The 14937-nt window shown below is 35.7% G+C and overlaps 1 protein-coding gene across 1 annotated transcript; it reads left to right on the forward strand.

Moving 5' to 3' along the window:
• Positions 1-3463: 3463 nt before the first annotated feature.
• LOC145267005 (uncharacterized) lies at positions 3464-14316 on the forward strand. Its single transcript, XM_080122906.1, has 2 exons — positions 3464-3594; positions 10289-14316. Exon 2 carries the CDS (start codon positions 10332-10334, stop codon positions 11331-11333), a length of 1002 nt encoding a protein of 333 aa, XP_079979032.1. The 5' UTR covers positions 3464-3594; positions 10289-10331; the 3' UTR covers positions 11334-14316.
• The last annotated feature ends 621 nt before the right edge of the window (positions 14317-14937 follow it).

The following is a 14937-nucleotide window of genomic DNA, read 5'->3' on the forward strand; positions in this document are numbered from 1 at the left end:
TCACAAACACATTCTGTTTGATTAACTGGTGGTTTGATCATGCTAGATAAATGGAAGGATCCTTTGTGGCGAACTCACAACTGTTTCCAGACAAACAGGAAGACCTATCTTACGCTACAAGCATGTCTGCAGGCAAAACTTTATGTCCATAGTTGAAGATTGCAGCCATTGCGGAAGAGTTGTAAAGGCATGCTCCGTGAGGAGTGGAGAGAGGAGAGAACAGCATTGGCGGGCGAGAAGCTGATAACATCACACTCTATAACAGGCACGAGAGGAAAACAAATGAACACATTTCTAAAGAAATGGCAGAAACACTAGAGGAAGAACTCCAATCTGTGGTGGAAGGGATACAAAAATAGATGGTCGCATTCAATGCTGCCAAGACTAAGTTTGTTTCTGTCAATAAATACAAGAAAAGCAGGGGAGGATAGAGTGGTAGCCCTAGATATATCCAAGGCTTTTGATAGGGTATGGTACGATGGTCGTCTCAGGAAAATCGGATTATACAGTATCACTGAATGAAATCCTTAACTAAGAGACAAATCCAGGTTATCCTTGACTGCCGTACATCTAAAGAATATGATATAGATGCGGGTGTACCTCAGGAATTTATCCTTGGACCTTTATTATTCCTAATATTCATAAATGAACTCTGGGATGAAATTGTCTCTGAGATAGGTATATTTGCTGATGACACTACTCTCTACCACCAATAGCTATGGTCAAAAACATATTACCTGAAAGTACTTCTTTTAAACTCCTCGACCTGACATTCACAAAGAACATGAGTTGGAACAGATACACTGAGAGCATTGCCAAGGCAGCTGTGAAGAAGGTAAGCTCCCTCTACCGTGTTAGAAAGCTACTTACGCCTGAAAGTATCCTGTATCTCTATACGGCCACCATTCGCCCATGCATGGAGTATTGTTGTCACATTTGGGCTGGTGTATCTGCTACTAGTCTCTCGTTCCTGGACAGGGTTCAAAAGAGAGTTGTCAACCTGATAGGTCCTGAACTGTCATCTAAGCTTCAGTCCTTGTTCTATCGACGAAATGTAGCATCCCTCTGCCTGTTTTACAAGTATTTTAATGGTAGGTGATCTGATGAACTACAAGCCCTTGTACCCCCTCGATGAAAATACCCCTGACAAACCCGACAAGCAGCAAAATCCCACCCCTACACAGTAGAGATCCCTAGATGTAAGAAAACTTTCTACTCTAATAGTTTCTTCCCCAGAACTGCTAGACTTTGGAAGTCTCTTCCAGGTTCCTGCTTTCACAACTGTACTGACATGCAGAAGTTCAAGTGTAATGTGAATAGACATCTTGCTGCTCAACTCCCTTCATAATACCCCTGCAACTGATGTCCCTGATAGTAGCCCCCTACTTCAAAGTGGCACTGTGCTTTGTTTGGGGTAAAAATTGAATTAAAAAAAAAAAAACTTTAGTAGAAGTAACACGTTTAGTTGACTTATACCTGTCAAGTTCCAATTTTTTTTCCCCATTTTGACTACTTAGAAGCTTGACAGAGGGTGATTATTACATAATAGGAAGTGAGGAAGCATGGCTGTGGAAATCTTTTTACCCGAATACGATGTTCAGCATGTTAAAAAAATATACCATTTCTTGTAAAAATCTAATGGATAAACATCTGAACAAGTTGGTTGGGACAGGATATTTTTACGGAAACATAAATCGTAAAATTGCCAACTCATTAATGAAACAGCTGTAATGGAAAAAATCCAGGAAATAAAAGTTATAAAAAAGAAAACGTGAGCCTTTGAATTTTCAACAAAATTTTGCACTATATATATATATATATATATATATATATATATATGAATAAAATAAAGCAAAATATAAACGATGCTTTAGACGTTATGTGAATAAAAAGGAAAAACCTAAAAGAGTAAAAACAAAATTAAATCAACGTTTCGTCCCCATTTCAAGGGACATCATCAGGATTTCTAGGCGAGGATGTACAGGAAAACGGTCATATCACATGCGAAACTTCTCCTCTTTTGCATGTGATATGACCGTCTTCCTGTACATCCTCGCCTAGAAATCCTGATGATGTCCCTTGAAATGGGGACGAAACGTTGATTTAATTTTGTTTTTACTCTTTTAGGTTTTTCCTTTTTATTCACATATATATATATATATATATATATATATATATATATATATATATATATATATATATATTGTTTTAACAAAATCAAGACAGCAAAGATTGGATTGATAGCAACAAAGTAGTGTAACAATGAAAATACACAACTTGTTGCAATCAATCTAATCTTTGTTGTCTTGATTTTGTTAAAATAATATATGAATGCTCGATTACAAAAACTGGTAATTTTGAAGCTTACAAATTAAGTCACTTTACAAATTTGTTGTCTGCATTATTTTAGCTGATGCCCTGAATCCAAAAACCACATTAGTTTTGAAGATGGTGAAAAGGCTTAACGGTTATTTTAATTCAATTAATTTGGCATAGGTTAAAAGATTACATGTTTCATCGCTGTTAGGATGTGCACGGTAACAGAGAGAAAAAATAGGAAAGCGAACAAATAGGGAAGTAGGGGCACTGCGGATTTAGATGGTCAGAAATACAATTGATCAGCACCTGTTCAGCTTCATCTTGAACCAATCCGTTGTTTGTACGCTGATAACCTCAAGCATTCCAGTCTATTCTAGGGATGCGGATGGAAAATGCGACTTTTCATTGATTTAGCCGAAATCTCTGGTGAAAGTTTCAGGTTGTGTCCTTTCAGTCCATATTGAGGTGCTGGGGTGAAGAGAAGATCCTGAGGGAAGCTGTAATCGCCATGAAGGAGGTTATAGGCCAAAATTAAGTTACCCTTTTCGGCGCTCCAGCGAAAAAGGTTCAGCTGCCACAGACAGGTCTTATAAGGAAGGTCAAGAAAACCTTGCTCCATCCAGGTTGCCAGCCTCTGCGCTCGCTCCAGATGCTGAATGCCACGAGCTAGGTATGGAATCTGAAAAGAGACCTCCTTGTTGCTGAGCATTCCAGGAGTTTGAAAAAACAAAAGTTTAGGCCCTAAAATCTGAACAACGGTTAAGCAACATGCAATTTACATGTACTTACATTTATCGATACACACTTTTATTCAGTTTACAGTAATCGATATTTCTATCAGATAATCAATATATTTTGTTGGCAAAATATTTTTTTCTCTTAAAAACATATTTAGGATGAAATGTGTTGACAAAAATCAGCTGATAATGCCACAAAAATGTAATCGATTTTGTTTGAAAATCTGATTTTTTTCAAATCAACATAGCACAAAAACATAACCAACTCGATAGAAACGGATACCATTTCCTGATTCAGCAATGCAAAAATACCCTAAATCAGTTGTAGAAATCCAGACAACATTCAAAACGTAAAAATATTATTGCCCTGTGAATCTCGTATAAATTTTTCACGAGGAATGGATTCTCCTTTTACACCGGTCACAACTGGAAATGTCTTTGTTCGCCTTCTGCTCTCGTCTCGCTTTCTGAATCTCGATTTTTTTTTTTTTTCACATTTCTTCACTCAATTATTTCGTGAACTGCGAATCATTTCAAGGTAAGTAATAGTTTTACTCATTATAATAAGCAGATTGTAAAAAGAGGAATCTAAAAATTACATATCAGAGAACGAAATTCTAACAACACTCACGTTTTTCCGGATTAGTGAAAAGATTATTTATTAAAAAAGGGATATAAACTCCAAAAGTATACGGAATAATTTTTAGAGGGGGACATTTTTCGTTCGACGCCGTTTGCTGTTAATCCTAAATTGCTTTCAATGACAATAGGAGAAACTAGTAGACTCTCGACCCGATTTCGTTTAATTTAATCCTTGTTTTAAATAAACTTTATTTAGTTTTGTCTTAAATTAAAGTTTTAATCCTAAAATAAAATAATAATTTATTTTTTTAAATATTTAAATTATAATTTTAGATCGATGTTTTAATCGCTGGTAGCCATTTTTAAAAGTTGCGCAAAAAAAAAAATAAAATTTTAATAATTTTTATTGCGCAAAAAAAAATATTGAGATAAAAAAAAATATATATATATATGGACCTGTTCTATGTTTTAAACCGTCTTTTCCAAGTTTAATGGAAGTTTTATGATATGTTTTTTATTCAATTGTAAGATTAAAGTATAGAATAGGTACAAAATACCCTCCCCATGTTAAGAATCGCTTTTTAAATAATAACGTTATCATTACAGCACGGATCAACAAGTGCACTGCATGAGTACCTATGGACCTATGTCGCAACGGATAAAGGCGTTCATTAGCAATCAGGTCGAAGCTTCAATGATGATTAAAGCTATAGCAGCAGCGATATTGAATTGTCTCGCCCCCACGCCCCTATTGCGAATTCCTGGCCGTCGTGGTCTGGTTCGTTATCAGTGCACTCACTGCACTGCTGTAGCTGAGCTGCAGTCTGCACTGGTTTTCTTGTAGCAAATGGTCATGATTCAGAGAAACTTAAAAAAGAAATCACATAAAATCATTTCCTGGGAAAATTTTATAATCAAAATTTAAAAAACAATATGCTGATATAATTCTTTTTTTTTTTTTTTACATAAACACGAATCACGTGACAAATCGATGGCCACCGACACAATGTATCAACATTACCGAAAATTTTGTAAATAAATAGTATTTTCGGGTTTGTATTATTGTACACATAGATTCGAAAAAGTTGTCAAAAAACAAATATATAACAAATAAATGTTATCAAAGGCAAGATAAGTTACTTTTCTACCAAACTGGATACATTTTTTTTTTGTTTTTATTCAATGTAACATGTTTATTCAGCTCGAAAAACATGCAGTGTTTACCGATGTATTGGAAAATTCAAAATGGCGCCCGACACTCTCTTTAACATGGTAAGTTTGGGAAAAGGTGTTATAAATAATAAATTAGACAAAATACTATTAAAAAAACCACCGAATATATGTCAACTTATGTCACGGTAACATATAATGAGCGCATTTCTAACAGTATTTTGTCTAGTTTATTATTTATAACATCTTTTCCCACACTTACCGTGTTAAAGAGAGAATAAGACGCCATTTTGAATGTTCCAATACATCGGTAAACACTGTATGGTTTTCGAGCTGAATAAACATGTTACATTGAATAAAAACACGAAAAATATATCCAGTTAGGTAGAAAAGTAACTTATCTTGCCTTTGATAACATATATTTGTTATATATTTGCTTTTTTGACAACTTTTTCGAATCTATGTGTACAGTAATACAAACCCCTTTAAACTGAGTTATCTCCCCGTGGCATGTTCAAAAAAATTCAAAGATGGCTACCTTCATTGCGCTCTCATAAAAACGTTTTTTCCGCTGTAAAAAAAACAAAACAAAAAAAAAAAACTACTCGATCAAATTAAGTGAAATTTTTTTTCTCGGAGATCTTTAGTCCCAAATGGATATGTTCAATAATCTTTTTTTTCGATATTTTCATTTTGTAATGTCTTGATTAAACTGTACAAGTACCGGGAATTTTGATGAAATTTCGAAGGTCACGGGGATAGCACCCTCGTTTTCCGTCGCAATTGTATTTTTTGGTCGACCAACCAGAATGAACCTTCAGGAGAATATCACTTTTACTATTGATTTTTCCAAATACTCTAACCACTGGCCCCGGGTCCTTGCGGACAATTCTAGTACGAAGTTTAGGAGCCTTAAACCTATTTTATCTCTAGTTGTAAATATCACTATTTATTACTAATTAGTATTTACAATTATATATATATAATAAAATAATGTTAATAAATACACATTGTTTTATTATATATAAATAATAATAAATAATGTTAAAAAATACACATTGTTGGTGACTACTCCCTTATTTAAATATATATATATATATATATATATATATATATATATATATATATATATATATACTATAATAATTATTAAATACCTACAGACATTAGTGTTTCATCCTTTTGGGAATCATCAGTACAGGCTGTCACGATTAACACCAGTCGATAGATTCGAACTCGGTGACAGAAGCCATCCCTGGCTTCATTAGCAAGGACCTAATCCATTCAGCTACCGTTAACCGCGAGAAATATTGTTGAAATTTAAACATTTATTATTTAAATGTTTTTCAACGTCTGTCACAGTGATCTAATTATTATATGATGATCAAGCTCTCTCTCTCTCTATATATATATCTATCTATCTATCTATCGATATATATATATATATATTTGTAGTCATCGACATACAGTCCTGTTTCGTTGTATCACAACTCATCAGTGCCGCTAGACTAGCACCTCTCCCAAGCCATGGATTGAACCTAGAACCATCGCGTTAAGTTAGCAGTTCTATCGATCGACCCACAGGAGTGGTGCCCATAAATAATCTTGCCAAATGCCTATTTAAACAAACATCCGTCCACCAGTGGTGGACGGATCGACCACTTGTACTCTAACACCACTCTAACCGCTTTGTTTATAAACAAAGAGTGAGTGTCACATATATATATATATATATATATATATATATTAAATTCCTGAAACAGTGTTTCATGGTGAAATTGATGATTCCTTAAATTAACATTAGGACTATTGTGAATTCAAGAATGCAAGTTGATGTGGTGATTGCAGGTGATTAAATGACTTAATGATTAAATAGTTTTTCAACGAATGATAAAAAAATATAAAAATTATATAAGCTTTTTTTATATAAAATCTGGGTAGTGTTATTTTTTTTTGTTTATATCCGTTAGAAGCGCTGAGTGAAATTTGAAGAATAAAACATGTATAAATACGTTTGAAGCCAAAAACTGCAACGCAGAATTTTTTTTTATAAAATAAACGAGTTTATTTTTTAAGAAATATATTTCGGAGTAAGACTCCTTTGCCAATCTTTTTTATTCTCTTTTTCTTCGACATGATGTAGACTGGAAGATAGTTCGATGAAGAGTCCACGTGATGTTGTTAACTGCGTTTTTTTTCCATGAAGGTGATGCGTGGTTGCGCATTTTGAAAATCTGGGTAGTGTTTTTTTTTTTTTGTTTATATCCGTTAGAAGCGCTGAGTGGAAATTGAAGAATAAAATATGTATAAATATGTTACTCTGAAATATGTTTCTTAAAAAATAAACACTCGTTTATTTTATAAAAAAATTCTGCGCTGCAGTTTTTGGCTTCAAACGTATTTATACGTATTTTATTTTTTTATATAGTTTTAAAAAAACTTCCAAGGCTTTATACATATTTATAATTATTGGTTTTACTTATTACTGTATATATTATCTGTTATTTATAATTAACTAGCGAGGGGTACACGGCATTGCCCGGGTGTTTGGAGGTGTGTGTGGGGGGGGTTTAAAAAAAATGTTTTGGTAGGTAAGTATGAGGATCAAACCCGAACCCTTGAGGCAAAGTTGTAAATTAAAGTGTGAAAAAAAAACGTGCGACGTTAACCATTGCGCCACCGCGAGATGCTAACGGAAACACGTTTGAATTTATTTAATTGGTTAAATTAGCAGGTGCACGTTTTAATGACTTAATGAGGTCAACTTTTGACTGCGGGGTAGCATTTCATTTAGTGCGGGAATGCTTTTTTTTTTTTTTTTTTCCCCCAAGACGTTGGGGGTAGGGGGAAACATTATAAGAAAAGGCCTAACCTACATGCGGCGAGCGAAAACTGTTGAATATTTATCTTCCCGAAGTCGAGCAAATTAAATAGACAGGCGATCTCCGTTTTTAACTGTGAGATATTACGATTTACATGTGATATAAAAAGTTTTTAAAAGTTGTGAACCAACTGACCGCTTCTCTGAAAAAATCCTTTCTTGGACATACACAAAAAGCGAACATACGTTTTCACTTTTATATATATAGACTAGCGGAGGGGGGGGTACCCGGCGTTGTCCAGGTGTTTGTAGGTGTGTGTATGGGGGGGGTGTAATTAATAACCCTGCTTAAATATTATAAAAAAGACGATGTAAAAAAAGAAAAACCCAAAACCAAAACGGGAAAAAAATGGCATAAATAAACCTGTGTATGGGGGGGGGTAAACTAAAGAATAAGCGAAGTATTAAAAAAACAACGTTGCCCGGGTGTGTAAAAGAAAAAAAAAATAGTCTTGGTCGGGAAGAGGGATTGAACCCGGAAGGCTTGACGCGGAGGGGGAAACCAAAGCCAACTACTTAACCGTCTCGACCACGAGTGTGAGTAATTGATTAGCGTGTTAAGTTAAAGCTTATAAAGCTAAAAGAGGTTTGATTGACAGGAATACGCTAAATGAGGTCATCGCGGGATCGTTATTTTTAGTTTTCACTTCCCCCAGATGATGGTGGGAAGAGGGGAAAGCAGCGCGAAAGCCGAGAACACAACGTTTTAATTTAATTTCACTGTATTTATACCAAAATGTAGGACAAACAGGGACAGAGTGAAATAGCGCGAATCTCATAAAAGTCGACGTAAATAAATCTAGAGACGACCCACGTTCCCAAATCCTAGATATTATGATATAGGGGGTATATAAACAGTTTTAAGCGATAGTAACGACCCCGGGAGCGTGTGCGAAAGAAGCCTTTGTGAGACATACACGAAATGGTCACACACATTTTGCCTTTTATACATATAGACTAGCGAGGGGTACCCGGGTGTTTGGAGGTATGTGGGGGGAGGGGGTAAAAAAAAAGTATGAGGATCGAACCCGAACCGTTGAGGCAAAGTTGTGAAAAAAAAAAGTGCAACGTTAACAATTGCCCCACAGCGACATGCTTACGGAAACACGTTTGAATTTATTTAATTACTTGGATTTAGCAGGTGCTCGTTTTAATGAGTTAATGAGGTCAAGTTTGACTGCAGGATTTCATTTATTGCTGAATGCTTTTTTTTTCTCACCCAAGATGTTATAGGAAAAAGACTAACCCACATGCAGCGAGCGACAAATATTGAATATTTATCTTCCCGAAATCGAGCAAATTAAATAGACAGGTGAGCTTCGTTGTTAACTGTGAGATATTACGATTTATATGTGATATAAAAAGTTTTAAAAAGTTGTGAATCGACCAACCGCTTTTCTGAAAGAAGCCTTTTGTAGACACACAGAAAAAGCGAACACACATACATACATCTTCGCTTTTATATTTATAGATGGTTCCCATATCGTATTAAATTCTATACTAGGTCAACTTAGGAATTGCTTATTCACCAGCATATGTGCTGCTTCTTTGAGTCGTCTTACTCTCTACCATTCTTTTCTGTCTATAATTTTTACTTCCTATCATAATGGTAGATGGTTTCCTTTTTCCCTCCAGATATGGTGGGCTATACCCGATTTTTCAATCTCTCCACGTATTACGGCTTTTCAATGTTCTTCTGATAGCAGTTTTAGTGGACGGCATGTCTTACCTTTGTATAGTTTTCCACATTTATATGGGATTTCATATACACAGTTCTTAGTCATCATTTTTTTTTCTGTAAGGGCCTTGACTCTCACAAGCTGTTTCCAGAGAGTTGAATCGTTCCTGAATACTGTCTTTATGTCATATGGATTACATATTCGTTGAATTCTTCTTATTATTATTTAACCCTCAAGTGGCTTCCGGGCTTTGATAAGTGGTGACTCCTTTATAAAAAAAATATGTGCTTTTACTCTCTGTTTATTATAAGTAAAAAGTAATAAAAATAATTATAAAACAGAATATTGGAAGAGTCTATGATAAAAATAGGGGATATCACAAGATATCATTTTATAAAATTTTACTGTTTTAGTCTGTAAGTTGTTAAATAATTTTTCTTTATAACTTCCTTACTTTTTTTAATCTTTTTTTTCAGTTTGTAACTTTACTATGCAAATTCATAGGCATTACAACATAAATCTTGCAAGTTGAGTTATCTCCCTTTGTTTCCTTTTGTTTTTAGATTGTTTTCAAAATGGCAGTTGAAAAGTATACAATAAAAATTAACAAAATTTTACAGATAAAATAACACATCAACATATTCCCTTTTTAGCCATGATACCACACCCATACTGTGATGATGATGATGATGATGATGATGCTTGTTGTATTCTAACTATGGTGATACCATTATTTTTCAGATGATGTTGTTTGTTGCAACATTTATATTTGTTAATCTTCATTTATGGCATCAAAGACTTCAATCACATCCATATCCAGTGGCTTATACATTGCCATTTATTCTGTAAGTTGTTAAATAATATTTCTTTATCACTTCTTTACTTCTTTTTATCTCTACTATTTTTTTTTTTTTTTTCAGTTTGCAACTCGTCTGTGTCCGCCTGCCCCACCAAAACCGGATAATGAATATTCCGATGAAGGACGCATCTTTGAACTGCGACATTTGCGGGTTGGTTGGCTCGTCCAAGTCGGCGCTCGAAAGTCACATGAGAACTCACACAGGTGAGAAGCCATTTTCTTGTGAAATGTGCGATACCCGTTTCGCTCATGTCTCGAATCTCAAGAAGCACATCATCATCCACACAGGCGAGAAACGGTTCCGCTGTGAGATCTGCGACGCAAGGTTTTACCGTAACTCGAACCTGAAACGCCACATCCTGACACACACGGGGGAGAAGCGTTACCGCTGCGAGTACTGCGATGGACGGTTCTCCCACAATTCCACGCTGCAGAACCATATCAGAACTCATACCGGAGAAAAACCTTTCCGGTGTTTTTTATGTGGTGCAAGATTTGCATACAACTCAAACCTGCGGAAGCACACGATGAAACATGCCCGGCAAATCTCGTTTGACTATATGACGAGCGGAGAGATGAAACCGTTCGGCTCTTCCTCCTCCGACAATAACAACAATGATGATGGAGGAGGGGGAGTAAACCAAATAAACTTTCCAATAACAACAAATGGGGAGGATCCATTTCAGTGCGACCTCTGTGGCCTCAGCTTTAATGGGAACGTAAAACTAAGGTGGCATATCATGACCCACACGGGTGAGATGCCGTTCGAAACGGAGGTCAAACAGGAACCAGTATCCACCGGTGATGGTCTTGTGGAGAGCGGGAAGCAGACAGTGCCGTCTGGCGGGGAGAGGGGTTTTCGCTGCGGCATCTGTGGGGTTATCTTCAACAAGAATTCAAACTTGAAGCGGCACATGTTGACTCACACAGGGGAAAAGCCATATCGATGCGCTGTCTGTGATTGTAGATTCTCACAAAACACAACGTTGCAGAAACACGTTCGAACGCATACTGGTGAAAAGCCGTTTGAATGTGATCTGTGCCAGACGAGATTCGCATACAAATCGACATTGAAAAAACACATGTTTTCGCATATTAACGTGTGATTGATATTTGCACACATTTTAAATGAACAAACGAAAATATTTATTTGGATCTTAAGATGAGAATTGGTCATTTGTATCTTAAGATGAGAATTGGTCATTTGTATTTTTCTTCACATCTTGGGTGTTATTTGCACATCATTTCGGTCAAACTCGGGAATCTGTACCAAATTTTGAATGAAACCCTTTATTTTATCCACAGGAGTAGTATGTTCTTGTTCAGTCAGCCATAACTCAGTAGAAGTCCTAACTAATGCGCCAATTGCATGGCGTAATGGACAGAGTACCTGGTCATTATCATATCGTGTGCATCTGAAATTCGTTTGTTGGCATTGGATTCTTATAAATCAGTGCTTAAAAAAACACATGCTTACGCATTTCAAACGGAACCCTTGATTTAATCCATGAGAGTAGCATGTTCTTGTTCTGTCAGCCATGATTGGATAGAAGTCCTAACTAATGTGCTAATTGTGCAGCAATCCATGATGTAGTGGATAAAGTACTTGGTCATCATATCATATTAATCTAAAATTGTTGGCATTGGTTTCATCGATATTTTTTTAGTTAGAATTCTTTCTACAGAATCATTGGCTACTTACAAATCAACGCTAAAAAACACATGTTTACACAAATTAGGGTGTGATTGACATCGGATGTAAATGAACAAATGAAAATCTTTATTTGGATTATTTGGATTCACCAGATTTCTGTTCTCATCTTGAGTGTCGTTTTCACAACGTTTCGATCGATGTAACCTCTGACCTTCTTTAGGGAATGTTTCAGTCGAACTCTGGAATTTGGACAGAATTTTGAACGGAACTGAAAGTGATTTCTCGTCGAATCAATTGTATTTGAACTTGAAACACCCAGATCGCACGCAAATCAACGCTAAAAAATGTTTATGCATATTAGAGTGTGATCAACATTTGCACGGATTTAAATGAACAAAATGAAAATATTTATTTGGATTTTTTAGAATACTCTTCTCATCTCGGGTGTCATTTTAACATTGTTTCGGTCAATGTAACGTGTATTCGAACTCAGAAATCAGCCATGATGGGTACAAGTCCTAACTAATCTGCCAACTCTAAAGTATGTGGTCTTTGTCATGTTGTATGAATCTGAAAAGTCTTTTATTAGCATTGGTTTCACCGATATTTTTGTCATCAGAATTCTTTCTAGAAAAACAAAGGATATCTATGGGAGACATAACGATAAGATTGACAACATCCTAAGTGAAAATGATTTTTGTGGAATTAACTGGATTTGAACTTTAAACACAAGGTGTAAAAAACACAACATATACACCAATTTAAAGTCAGTCTGTGTTGTTAACCACCAACGTCACTTGCAAGAATACTTTGTAAAATTGAGTAGAAGTCCTAACTAATGTGCCAACTATGCAAGGACCCATGGCATATTGGATACAGTAGTTGGTCATCATCATATCGTATAAATCTGAAAATTCTATTGTTGGCATTGGTCTCCTGGTATTCTTTCTAGACAGACATTGAGTACTTATGGGAGAGACCACATGAAGGTTGCCAACATCCTAAGTGGAAGTGATTTTTGTGGAACAAACTGGATTCGAACTTGGAACACCTAGGTTGTCAGTCCGTGTTGTTAACCATGTGGTCAACGTCACCTCATAGAGTACTTTGTAAAATTCAGTTGTAAAGTTTTACGCTACGAGCTTGTGTACAAAGTGACGGTAAAATAACAAAGTTTTATCCATATTAGGGTGTGATTTATATAGACACAGATTTAAGATAAGAAATGACAATACCGTTTGAATGTGATTTATGTCAGATGAGATCCACATACAAATCAACACTTAAGAAAATAGATGTTTATGGATATCAGGGTGTGATCGACATTTACACGGATTTAAACGAACAAATAAAAATATTTATTCGTAATATTTGGATTTTTCCGAATGCTCTTCTCATTTCTTCTTGAATTGAAAGCCATGTTTAATTTCAGAAGAGTTTCCCATGGGTAGCTATTCTATACAAGACCGGCATGGGTGCCCGGCATTGCCCAGGTGTGTGTAAGAAGGTTGGTTGGGCAACCAAAGCCCTAAAAAGAAATGAATTAAGACAACTCAAAATAGCAGTAAGTACCCGTGTGAATGCAAAAAAAAAAAAACCCCCAAAAAACCTGTAACGCTCAAGAGGAAAAAGAGGTGACAAAAGCAAACGATTTTATTGATGCGGCCACCACAGTTATGATGTCACACGTGTTCGAAATAACCTGAGGTTTGAATGACTTGCAAAAATGTTGATGAAAAAACTTACCCCCTCCTTGTAAAAAACAGCTGCGTTGACAGTGAAAGAATGAATGTTTTTGGTCAATTTTTTGGATTATTTGGATATTATTTGGCTGAAAGACTGAGCTTTCAAACAATATCAGTTTTGTCAGTAAATGTGATTTATGTCAGATGAGATTCACATACAAATCGACACTCAAAAAATAGATGTTTATGGATATCAGGGTGTGAGCGACATTTATACACGGATTTAAATGAACAAAATGAAAATGTTTATTTTTTACACGTCTTGCGTGTTATTTTTGCATCGTTTCGGAAATCTTTATCGAAACACCCAGGTTGTCAGTCCGTGTTGTTACATCGTATAAATCTGAAAATTCTATTGTTGGCATTGGTCTCACCGATATTTTTGCAGTTATAATTCTTTCTAGAGAGACATTGAGTACTTATGGAAGAGACCACGTGAAGGTTGCCAACATTTTAAGTGAAAGGGATTTTTGTGGAACGAGCTGGATTCGAACTTGGAACACCTAGGTTGTCAGTCCGTGTCGTTAAGCATGTGACCAACATCACCTCATAGAGTACTTTGTAAAATTCAGTTGTAAAGTTAAACTGCAAGCTGAAATCGTGTACAAATCAATGCCAAAATAACACATTTTTATGCATATTACGGTGTGATCGATATTTACATGGATTTAAATAAACAAAATGAAAATATTTATTTGTATTATTTGAATTTTTCAAAATACTATTGTGTTATTTTCGTATCGTGACTGGGTTGTAGTCCTAACTAATGTGCCAGCTGTAATGGCCCCATGGCATAGTTATGGGAGAGAGCACAAGTAGACTGCTGACATCTTAAATGAAAGTAATTTTTTTTTTTTACATGGGAGTCACCACTTATCAAGGCCTGGTAGCCACTCGGGGATAAGGGTTATTGCGTATACAGTAATCAATGGGATAATATCATAGTAATCGTTAGTATTGGAGATTTGATAAAGTGTCTTACTTAAGGGGGCGGTTTATCAGGAATTTGTTTATGTTGGACTTGAAGACATCCAAGTTGTAGTTAGGTGGGAAACAGGCAAATGGAAGAGAGTTCCACAGGCGTGCACTTCTAAGAAAGAAGCTTTGTTCATGGAATCTACGTTTTAGGTTTAGGCACAGATAAAGTGGGGGGAAAATTATTGATAGTGGTTACAGCTAGACGAGTGTTTTTCATTAAAGATTGGTGAGGGGGGATCAAAGATTGTAGCTCAGATGAGCACTTGCCATGGAAACAACGGTACAACAAAAACAGTCTTGCACCATCTTTTCTGTGGGAGAGAGGTTGCAGGG

Source organism: Euprymna scolopes, chromosome 42 (genome assembly GCF_053919585.1).
Source record: "Euprymna scolopes isolate OS-2025 chromosome 42, ASM5391958v1, whole genome shotgun sequence".
Lineage (NCBI taxonomy): Eukaryota > Metazoa > Mollusca > Cephalopoda > Sepiida > Sepiolidae > Euprymna > Euprymna scolopes.